General features: G+C 40.8%; 1 protein-coding gene across 7 annotated transcripts in view; it reads left to right on the forward strand.

Annotated features, from left to right (window-relative positions):
- QTMAN (queuosine-tRNA mannosyltransferase) overlaps positions 1–12,169 on the forward strand; it is a 359,192-nt gene that overhangs the window by 328,684 nt on the left and 18,339 nt on the right. For 6 of the 7 annotated variants that reach the window (XM_075070243.1, XM_075070244.1, XM_075070242.1 and 3 more), the window contains one exon: positions 2,755–2,864. The exons of the other annotated variant lie outside the window; for it this stretch is intronic. In XM_075070243.1, coding sequence (XP_074926344.1) covers positions 2,755–2,864 — 110 coding nt within the window. The remainder of the gene's footprint in view (positions 1–2,754; positions 2,865–12,169) is intronic. 7 annotated transcript variants of the gene reach the window in all.

Genomic DNA, 12,169 nt, shown 5'->3' on the forward strand with positions numbered 1-12,169 from the left:
TTGTTCCATTGCATTCAAACACAGATTGTTGTACTACGAAGAACTTACACTTTCCCAAAGTCTCACATAGCTCAACATCAAGCAGAGATCTGGTCACAACCAGGAGATGAGCAAACAATGACCTGTCTGTGGTTATATTTGTAATAATCCCTGCTATAGTCACTTTGATTTTCTTTTAATTCATTTACAGCTTTAGTCTGTTCTTGATGGGAGATCCTAGATTGACAGACCTCTGGATAATGCTTTGGGTTTTGAATACTTCAGACAGGTCATGAACCAAAGTATCCACTCACCTCTCATCACTTGAACCTGTTTTGTCAAGATATTAATGAACTCTGGTCTGTTGTACTCAGATGTGTTGCCAGTACAAGTAAGCTCATTCTGTCACTTTAAAAATGTCCTCTTTTTGGCATTTAACAGCATCTAATGAGTCTTGATGGTGCTTGATTACTTCTGGGAAAGTCATTCCAGCTGTGTTTAATATTTCATTCAAAATTCAGTGGAGTTCTTGGGTTGTCAGGAAAAACTGGGCTTCCATGTTATGCCCACCAACCCAAAAATAACTTTCTTTGCTGTGTTTTCATGCTCTAGAGCTTCATCTGAATCAAATGCACAGCAGGGAATTAGCGACCGTTAAACACTCCAATTTCCTTCTTGAAATTCCTCCCATGTGTCAGGGGCAGACTTCAGTACACCTCTTATTTCAGCAATTTAGCGGGCAACCACTGGAGAATAGTTGGTTAGATCTAAAGCAAATTTCACAAAGTCTTCCAGTCCTGTCAGATGCAAATTCCAGTTAGCACTCCTGACATATCAAATAAAGAGAGCAAAGACTCTCCCACAGCTAACACTTGTCCTGGCATTTTCAGCTTTTCCTGGTGCTCAATGTACTTCCTCTGCAACCTTGCCAAATTCAGTCTAGGGTGCAGTTCATGTAGCATGCAAGGTGTCACCAAGGCACATGTTTAACCAGGTTCTCTACGGTGGTATTCTCCAAAGATTCAGCTACTAGCTGGTATTCTTTGCTCCCCGTTAATATCTAAAAATGATCAAGACCAAAGTAAAAACAAGGATTTTGTAATAAATTTATTTGGGATTGGGTAGCACTCACCTCTCACGAGCATGCTCTGGTTGAGTGCCTGTGCCTGCACTCTTGGTTTGTGGTGACCTCTGTCAGTGGTTTCTCAAGCAGGTTTTCAATGACTCAGCCCTCCAGCCGAGTCTCACATACAGTCTGTATGTGAAGCAACCAGACCCCTTCTGGTAAATACAGACTACCAGTACTCCTCTGTTTTTATCTCTGTAGCCCTCCCTGGGTTCAGGCTTTAAACAGTTCCAGCTCAGGTATGGGGCCATACACCCCAATGCTTCCTCCCTGGACACATGTCTTCCTGCAGCCCTCCCTGGGCTCAGTCCTTACTCAGTCCCAGCAGCCAGCCAGGAGCCCCTTCGTGCTTCCCCTGTCCCTGCCAGTAACTGATCTGTCCGTGGTCCTACTGCTTCTTGAGCTAGCCAGGAACTCAGTCCTCACTCCTCCCCTTCCAGGCAGAAACTGACTGACTCTGGCCCTACAACTCCTTTTATGTGAATCTGCTGGGCCCTGATTAGCTGCTCCCTGCAGTTTCCCTCATTGGCTACTTCCCCACCACCACTCTAGGCCTTTTACTCCTCTCTGGGATGGGATGTGGTAGGACCCTGTGGCCTCCAGCAGGAAGCCTCTGGGTCTAGTACAACCTATCACAGCAATTGTATTAATTATGTTATGTAATGTATGTTATGTAACTGTGTGCATACTGTTTACAAAGTATTCCATTAATTTCAGGCTGGATGCTGACATCTTAAGCAGTACCTCATTAGACCTCTTTTGGCATTATAAACAAAGCTGATAATACCACTGAACCACTTCTTTCCTCCTGATAATGGCAAATTGACTCAAAGCACTCCCATGTATAGTATAGTATGTTCTGTTAATCAATGGCCACAGTTTTACTTTGTGAGGGCTTCATGTTTGATGTGCCTCTGTTTAAAGTATAATTTTAAAAAGCTGATTTTAGACATTTTTCTCAAATACATGGCTACTTAATTGTTTTAGGTTTATATTGTTTGGTACCATTATGTTTGTGGGAGGAAGGGCTTTTGAATGATACCCAATTTGACCCATTTTTGATGACACTGTATTATCAAAATGTCCACCAACCAGAGGACTTGGAGCTGCAAGGAGGGGAGAAAGCAATTCCCCACCACACCACAGAGGGTTACACCATTGAAAATATTATTCTGTAGATTTTTACTAATCAAATATAACCCCTCCCTTATCTTTCTATCATTAACTTGCCCATTGAATACACGTGCTCCCTGACTAAAAAATGAGGGTGCTGTCAGTGTTGTCTGTTAGTGTGGCAGAGATATGCTTATAGCTGGGTGAAATAAATATTGAAATCTATATGCCATCTAAGTTGTTAATTTAAAGAGTGAACACAAGGTCTCAGAAAGATGCGCCAGGGAAAAGACTTAAGACTCTAACAAGGCTGATTTGTATTCTTGAATCCCAGGCTGAGGAAAATAAAAGTCCATATGGCATAAGCCATCATGCAGGATGAGTGAGCAGAGGAGGAAGTCATGCTTAGGGGACTGAGCCTGAGGTCCCCAATACCAAAAACAGAGGTTATGGTAAACCTTACTCTGATAAGGTAAAAAGTTTTCTACAAATAAACATATCCTAATTCAAGGTAAATTCTGTTTGTTTATTTCAAGGGAACATGATAAAGACCCTGAGAGTTTCTTTAAAGTATTGCTGAAACTTAAAGAGATGGACCTACCTTTTCATATGTCTGTCCTTGGAGAGACTTTCACTGATGTACCAGGTACCTTTTTGAAATATCTAATTCTTCAGGTGGCATAAGCCAGACAAGTCTAGAAGTTATGATGTTGGTAAATTACATAGTAAAACAAAAAGATGCTGGTATGTTATCAAATCAAATAGTTATATTAAAAATACTTTGCTCTTTGATATTACTTGAGAGTATAAAACCATTTATTTATGATATGTGTTCCATGCTATGCATCTATATGGATGTAAAATATATAGATGTAAGTGATTGGGTAGTTCAGAGAATTATTAATGAGATACAGAGACTTTCAACTCTAGGTCACTGGTCTGAATTCTGCCCTGACCAAAAGTCATTACTATTTATTTGGTGGCAGTTTCCCCTATATGAAATAAGTGCAATGAGTCTCAGTTCATTTCCTAGTGGACAAGTGTTAACATTGTAAAGACTACTATCTTAACTGGCACTAATTGTTAGCATTATCAGCAGAAAGGACTAGACATGGATGACAATGGAATTAAACTATCTTCTCACCCTAAGAGTAGTCCCTTCAGGTTATGCTCAAGCCGTATATTTACATACATACAGAGAGAGAGAGACAGAGTGTGTCAGATATTCAGCTGGTGTGAATTCATGTAGCTGTTGACTTCAGTGGAATTTTGCCAGTTTAGACCAGCTAAGGATCTGGTCTGTAATATTTCTGCACAGTCATTTGAAATGTCTGAAATACTGCTCTTGTTGTTTGTTATAACTGATGTGCCAGCTAGGTGCTTGTGCCTTAGAGGGAACTTTGGTTTACTTGAACAAACATACCCTAAGTTTATTGCAATTTATGTTAAGGTATTTTTTTTCTATTTCTGTGTCAATTGCTCTACATACTGTTTTAACCTCTGACCAAGTTTTTGTTCTCCACATCCTTAGCTAATAGAATTGTGACCTTGTGGGATGCTTCTGGATATTTGTTGAAATTCAACCCCAAAACTTATTTGGTTTTACATTTTCTGCAATTGCCCTGCTTTAAGTTGTAATTGTTTTCTTCTTGGAGATTTTCAGGTAGAGGCACTAGACACTAATTTAGATAGAATCTAGGGATCATTTACATCATGACCACGTCTTTATACCAATTATATAATACAATTGGTATAAAACTGGCATAAAGACTTGGGGCTATATTCAAAAAGGGATTTAGGCTCTTCAGGGCCACTTTAGATGCCCAAATCTCAGAATCAGGCCCCACTGGGATTCAGAAAGCCCCTGCTCAGCTCCCCCTGAATCCTGTTGGTGCCTAAACTCTCCTAAAACCTAAATTTTTGCATTAACAGTTTCCTATGTTTCTGCCTCTGAACATACGCACTGCAGCCCCATGCCAGGCACTTGGATGCCTAAGTCACAGAGCAATGCATGAACTGGAGGAAGACAGGAGTTTCTCCGTGTAACTTGTCAGTGGAGTGTGTTCAGACCTCGCCTGCTGGACTGGGCCCCTACAAAGAAGCTCACACAAAACCCAAAGATTAGTGTGCTCACTTGGGATGTGGTAGACTCCTGGTTCAATTCCCCTCATCACCTGAGGGGGAGAAGGGATTTGAACAGGGATCTGCCACCTCTGTGGTAGGCACCTTAGCCACTGGGCTATGGGATATTCTGATGGGGTGCTCTCTCCATCTCTCCTGTTAAAGTTGTTCCACTGTGGATAAATAATTTCAAAAGTAATTGGAGCAGAGGAAGTGGATCCTCGATCTTTTACCTCCCAGTTGGAATGCTGCCTACTGGTTAGAGCAGAGTCATTTTCATGCTTGCGCGTGCTCTCTCTCTTTCTCTGACCCAACCATTCTTTCATTATTTATCCACAGTGGAGCAACTTAAACATTGGGCGAGAGAGAGAGCAAGCATGAGGATCCAGTCCCCCTGCTCCAATTACTTTTTGAAATTATTTAACCACGGTGGAACACTTCAGCTGGAGAGACTGACTGTCAGACTATGCCAGATCCATCAGAGGGAACCTGGACTTAGGCACCTATTTCTGAAAGAGGGGCAGGGCTTACCACTTACCTCTCAGCTTGGCATCTCTCATTGGTTATCATAGATGAGAAGACGCCTAGTGTACTGACTTTTGTGAATCCCATTCTAAGGCACCTGTCTCTCCCCGTTCATTGTATTGAGAGCCTACAAGTGCCAAAATTAGGCTTTGTGAATCCCAGTGGTTTTTTAGGTGCCTAAGTTTCCTTGTGAATGTAGCCCTTGAGCAGAAATAGACTTCAAGCGCTCAGTGTGATGATCCTAACCGGAGCATATGTAATATGCTGGGTAAGTGGTTATGCTACCAGAGGCTGGCCCGCTTGCCGGCTAAGAGGCTACTACTACCATCATCCTTAGAGGTAACAAAGATCATGAGTTCCGTCCCCAATGATGAACCAAGGTGAGGCATTAAGTTATATAGCTAATATATTTGAAATGCTACAAAAACAGTCCAGTTTTGCACTCTGACAATTAATGGGATGCACAAGGTATTTCAAATATATTAATCTAATTCATTAACATATGACTGATCTCTATCTAGGGTACTAATATGACTCCTTCGCCCTAATATTCAACAGTCTTTAATGTTTTTATCCTCACAACACTTCTGTAAGATAGGGAAGTGCCATTATTCCCACTTTACAGATGGGGAACTGACGCACAGTGAATAAACTACATGCTCAGGGTCATACAGGAAGTCTGCAATAGAGCAGGGAAATGAACCAAGGCCTCCCAAGTCCCAGGGTAGCATTTTAACCACTGGACAATTCTTCCTGTATATATAAGTGATTTTTTTTCCTTAGCTTTCATATAAAGTCCAATCCTGCACCTATTGAAATCAGTGACAGTCTCACTGGTTTGAGTGGGCACTGGATCAGGTCCATAGTTCACGCTTCCAACTGTCCCACAATAAAGACAGTCTAATTTATAACACTAAGTTTGCATCTCAGTGTAATCCCAATGCACTCTCATTTCACATCAGCATCAATCACCCTGGTGTGGCATATCTGTCTAGACAGATAATGACCTGGAAAGGAACACTCTGCAGCATATTTAAACCAGGAACCACCAGCCTGCCACCTACAGTTACTCCTATGGCAGGATCAAGGTCACTGATCATCAAAGGTAAAATGACATGTCTTTATGCAAATTCTATATAAGTCACCATCTTACATCCAAAATCAGTAACAGAATATAAATAAATATATACAATTTAAGCTAAGTAGTTAAAATCAGTACGTCCCTAATCCTGAGCGTTCCCAGCTCCCCCATTGCAAGTTATAGATATCAGCACTAAAGCTGGTCAGAAATTCTCTGACAGAATGTTTTTCCCATCAGAGAATACTGATTGATTGAAATAGAAATGTTTTCTGAAGACAGTTTGATTTCAGCAACATTTAGATGGAACCCAGGGTAGTCTCCATCAGAAATCTGCCTGCTTTCCTGCCAGCTCATCTGCCCAGCTCCTTAGCAACCCATCTGGTGACCTGCTGGGGAAACCAAGTTTCCAGGCTCCCGGGTCTTTGGCAGCCTGTGTAGTGGGCTTACAGGAAGCCTGAAAACCCTGAGAGCCACAACTCCAAAGTTCTGTGGCCCTCGGCACAGCTGGGGCTCCCAGGCTTCTGGCTCCCCTTCAAGCCAACAGGCAGGATAATGGAGAACTGGGAGACTGTAGGCCTGGGAGCTAGCTCTCTAGCTACCAGGCTCATAGCTTCAGGGAAGCCACCAGGTGGACTGCCCCAGACCCAAGGCTTTATTCTACTTCACAAAGTCTTTCAAAATATTTGGTTTTCATGTCAAATTGAAATGAAAACACATTTCAAATTATCCAAATTCTGTGTGAAATGGAATTACTTTTCTCTGTACAGCTCTAATCAGCACATCTATGAAGATGCTCAACATCCCCTACAACCAGGATCTTGTTGCCTAGTTAAGGCAGGATTCTGTATTGGCCTTTGTTATAACTGATAAAAATACTAGCACCTAAAACTGTGTAAAATACCTCTTTCTGTGTGCTTTTGACTTTAATAGGATCTTCAAAGTAGCAGGGGAGAAATGGAATCTGAAACAGAGATATTGTATTTAAAATAAATTTTAGGGTTAAGAACTTCTGTGGAGAGCTTCTGGTTTATATCTGTCATGAAACAAGTCATTAATATTTGCATGTAATACTCTTCTGCACTTTGCTCCTTTTCCTGGCTTGTGAGGACGACTGTTCTGTGTAAAGTTTTACAGAACTCAAAAAGAACTGGAGCTAATTCTGACTCTACACAGCTTATGTTGAACATATTATACAAATAAACAGTAAGAATAATCAAACCCTATTTGGGGAGTACATGCAGTAAATTAAGTATCTTTTTTTAAACTAGTGATGGGTGAACCTCAAAACATTGGTAGTTTGGCTCACATATAAACCTGTGTTGTATATTTTCACCTCTTGGGTCTGTAAAATTGGGCTTGAACAAGCTTATTTGTCTTAGAACAAGCTTATTTGTCAGATTTCTAGTATTTCCTGCTTCCTGTTCAACATGAAATATCACAAGAATAGTCTTCTTTCTAGTATTCTGGCACTTCCTCCTCTGGACCTAATAGGAAACTAATGTGGTCTAAAATAACTTTTTGTGGACCACTGAAGTTCGATTTCATTTGAGCATTAGGTGAAGATTGTTGGTCCTGTTCTTCTGTGTTGTTGTGTTGGGTTTTTTGTCCAGTTCTTTTTATATTACTTTATGAAAGCCTGTTCTCCAAAGGCAGATCTTCAACAGAGATTCTCACTTGTGCACTTAGGGACCTCTGGCACAGGAATTTGGGGCACTCTTCAGAGAGAAAGAAAAATATAAAAGTTTTACTATACAGTACAGAATGCTTCACTAGCCACATGAAGGCAGTGTGCCTTGCACTCTGGCTGAGACAGAAGGAGTATGACTTATCCTTCATAGAATCATAGAATTAGAAAGGACCGCAAGGGTCAAATAATCTAACCCTCTGTCAAGATGCAGGAATTGTTGTGTCTAAACTATCCAAGACAGATGGCTATCCAGCCTCCTTTTGAAAAATATAGGTTATATTTTCCTGGTGGCTCCAAGAGGAGTACTGGCTACTGTATCATTTATCTGCATTTTTCAAGGTGAGTCTTTTCTTTGGTTTTCTGTTAACCATTTTGTTTCACTCTCTCCACCAGTGGAATGAGGAGTAGGACAAGCAATTACACTGTTATCTGGATAACAGCACTCAGGTTTCTGTATAGTTTCTGTCATTGGTATCGAAGTGAACCAGCATGGCTAGAAATATAGAAAAACTTGTGAGCCATAGTGATGGGAGCAATATAGAAGAATCTAGTGACATTCAGGACACCTTGCAAAGCTCATCATTTCCCCAAATATTTGAAAATGGGGGGAATAATAAGCATGGAGAATTCTTGTGGGGGAAGGGCGAATTGAATTTTTAAGTTGCCTGTCTTACTACTGGTGATTTATATTTACCCATACTACTTCACTTAAGATATGTTTTTAATTCTGTCTAGGGTACCTACAACATATGGATAATTGTCCTTTTTTTAGCATTTTTATAAATCTAAATAAACAAATATAGAAACCATTGTAACCATCCTGGCTAGAAAGAGGTGCTATATATGACTCAAGAGCTAGGAAACTCACTTTCTGATGGCATACAGCACTTGGTTTTAGCAGTGATCAACTGACATATTGGATCTTAAAATCACAACATTATTATTATCAAAAAGAAAAAAATATTTTAAATAATGTTGAGATTTTAAAGTGTGTCTGTTAAAATTGTTTCCTTTCCTGAATTAGACTAATATAAGAGGAGGGGTGAAAAAAGCAGCACCAGTTTCTAAGGTAATTTTTCTGGAAAATATGTGACACATACAGAATATATGATGGTGTCCTGTGGAGACAAATTTTATTGGCAGTCATTTTGGAAGATGCTGCATATCTTATTTGTAGCTTCTTGTGGTGAAGAGACTCACTAGCCAGTGTGCTGCCTTCTGGCTACAAAGGGCATTGCAGGGTTTCATCCTCTGTAGTCCTGCTGACCAGATCCATCTATGGTCCCTTTTTGACTTGTGACTTGGCCCTCCAGCCATGTCACCTTTTGTCTAATTCCTTTTGGGGTAAACCAGGATTTTCACCCAATAGTCTTTCTGGCCTCTAGTGTCTGGAGTCTTCTGGCATAGTCCTCCCAGTGAGACTGGAGGGGGAACCCAGTCCCTCCCTCTAACATGGGTTCCAGCTCAGGGACCTTTGTGGCAAGTGGTTAAGTTCTGTCTGGTCAGACTTCTTGCTTCTTTCATAGCCTACTTCCTACAAAGTGTCCACCTTCTCCTCCAGGGGTTCATATGCTCAGCAAGAGTCTGCCCTAGGATCCAGCCCCTAGTCTCAGTATTCAAGGCACCAAAAGAGAAGAAAGTAAATTAACAGAAATAAGGAGTGGTTCCAGCTTCTCTGTCCTACCTGGATCCTCCTGCAGTCTGTATTATTGCTCGGTGTTCACAGTCAGTCCTGCGTAGCTTGGTTTTATCATCTCCCAGAAAAGGGCACTGTAGGGTCAGAGGTCTGTCCACCTCTGCAGTCTGGGGCCTTATGAACTGAGCTTCTCCCTTTTTTGAGCTCTTTCTCCAAGATTGGCATGCATCACAGATCTGGCATGGTGGGGCTGCCTGAACCCAAAGTTGCTCTTTAACCCTTTCTTGCCTGGTTTTGGGGTTGTATACACACACTTCTGTACAGCATGAGTAGTGCATGTGATCCCAAATTCATACCAATAAACATAATATACCACATCTAATTTTTTTATTGTCTCTCTATCCATTCATCCTCATAAATAAATATAAAGGGCAATGTGATGAAATATGATTCATCACTATCTATTTGATGGGCCATATTCCCTGTGAATGTCACATGTAGGTCAGTCCTAACAAATGCCAATAAAACTTATGGCACATACTTTACTGAAAATTTATTTAAAGAATTTTTCAGGTGTTGTAAAGGAATTTAAAGGTATTGCATTTTATATCCTCTCATTATAAGACTAAATTCCTTTAGTATCACAAGTTCCTATTTTATATGCTTTGGAGACAGAGGAAAAAATATAATTGATGCATTTTATAGAATACCTTACTAGATGCCCAAAAAGCCAAAATCCCACTATCGAGGAAGAAGGCTATACTAGTAACAACCTGTTTAGAGGCAACAAGGAAGCAGCTATACAAAATTTAAATATATATTGTGATAGACCCAGGCCAGCTGGGTACAGCAGAGTAGTAGAAGGCAGATATACTGGCCACTAGATAAACAGTTTTCTGTTCCCTGGCTGACCAGAGCGGGGGCTGCTCCACGCTAGGGTGGACACGTGACTCCGATTACCTGGCAAAGAGTCAGGTGAAGCTGTTAGGCTAATGTGAACATCTGACTCTAATTAACCTGTGAAGAGTCAGGTGAGGTCATTAAGCTAATGTGAACATCTGACTCTGATTAAGGCCCCTTTGATACTTTAAAAGAGCTCACTCCGGTCAGGCCGGGGGAAGGAAAAGGGAGCCAGAGGAAAGGAAGTGAGACTGAAGGGCGGGGTAATGAAGACACCCTCAAGCCACTGGAAGGGAGAACTAAGGTAAGGGTGAAAAAGGCATTAAGAGAAAGAAGTGGGAGAGCTGTGGGGAAGTGGCCGGAGAAGTGTAGCAGCTCTGACAATGAAAGGTCGGCTGCCAACAGCTGCTGCCGCTAGGGCCGGAACCCAGAGTAGAGGGTCGGCCCAGGTTCTCCCCAACCTGCCACTACAGAAGCACCTCCTGGGAGGGGAAGACAGGATCCTGTCAGGACAGGAGGCTAAACTGTTCTTGAATAAGCCCGTGGGGACAACAGAGACTGTGGGAATTCTCTCACCAACCTCCTTGCTACCTTATGATGAAAAAGGCTCAGTAGACTGTAACCCTGGCCCTAGAGAGAAAAGGGCTACATAGAGGGTTGCAGTGAACCTCTGAGACTAGCATAAACCACCTGGAAGCACAGGACCCACGGAGACAAGGTCAGAACTCTGCCACTATATATATACATTTTGTATATCTGCTTCCTTGTTGCCTCTAAACCAGGTTGTTTATATATAACAAATGGAAGAAAGGAGAAGTTGATAGGAATGAATATCAATCAGAAGATAGGAATTGAAGTGAATTGATAAGGGAAGCAAAGAGACATAAGGAGAAATCTATGGCCAACAGAGTGAAAGCTAACAAGGAGTTTTTAAAATACATCATATACAAAAAGAATCCTGACAATGGTATTGGTCCATTAGTAGATGGAAATGGTACAATTATCAATAATAATGCAGAAGAAACAGAGGAGTTCAATAAATATCTCTGTTCAGTATATGGGGAAAAAACAGATGACACAGTCTGAATATATGGTGATGGTAACATTCTTTCCCTATCATGAGTATCTCTTAGGCATATTAAACAGAAGCTACTGGATAATTATAGAATTGTCATCCTGACATTGATCCTAGACAAGATAATGGAGCAGCTGATATGGGACCATAGGTTCTAGAACTAGACATGCTGGGGGTGCTGCAGTACCCCCTGGCTTGAAGTGGTTTCCATCATATACAGGGTTTATAGTTTGGTTCAATGGTTCTCAGCATCCCCATTATACAAATTGTTCCAGCACCTCTGTACAGGACTCGATTAATAAAGAATTAAAGGAGGATAATATAATTCATGCAAGGCAACATGGGTTTATGGAGAGTAGATCCCATCAAGCTAACTTGCAATCTTTTTTTGGTAAGATTACAAGTTAGTAAGTAATAAAAGTAATAGTGTTGACATAATATTCTTAGACTTCTGTAAGGCATTTGACTTGGTACCACATGACATTTTGATTAAAAAACTAGAACAATATAAAATGAACATGACACACATTAAGTGGATTAAAAACTAGCTAACTGATAGGTCTCAAAATGTAACTGTAAATGGGAAATTGTCATCAAGCATGTGTGTTCGCAGTGGAATTCCTCGGGGATTGATTCTTGGCCTTATGCTATTTAACATTTTTATCAGTGACCTGGAAGAAAACAAAATAATCACTGATAAAGTTTGCAGATAACATGAAAATTTCGGTAAAGGTAAATAATGAAGAGGACAGGTCACTGATTCAGAGCAGTCTGGATCACTTGGTAAAATGGGCAGAAGTAAACAATATGTGCTTTAATATAGATAAATATAAGTGTATATATCTAGGAACAAAGAAAGTAGGCTATATTTACAGGATTGGGAACTTTATCCTGGGAAGCAGTTATTCTGAAAAAGATTGTGGTGA

The sequence above is a fragment of the Chelonoidis abingdonii genome, chromosome 10 (genome assembly GCF_003597395.2).
Source record: "Chelonoidis abingdonii isolate Lonesome George chromosome 10, CheloAbing_2.0, whole genome shotgun sequence".
Lineage (NCBI taxonomy): Eukaryota > Metazoa > Chordata > Testudines > Testudinidae > Chelonoidis > Chelonoidis abingdonii.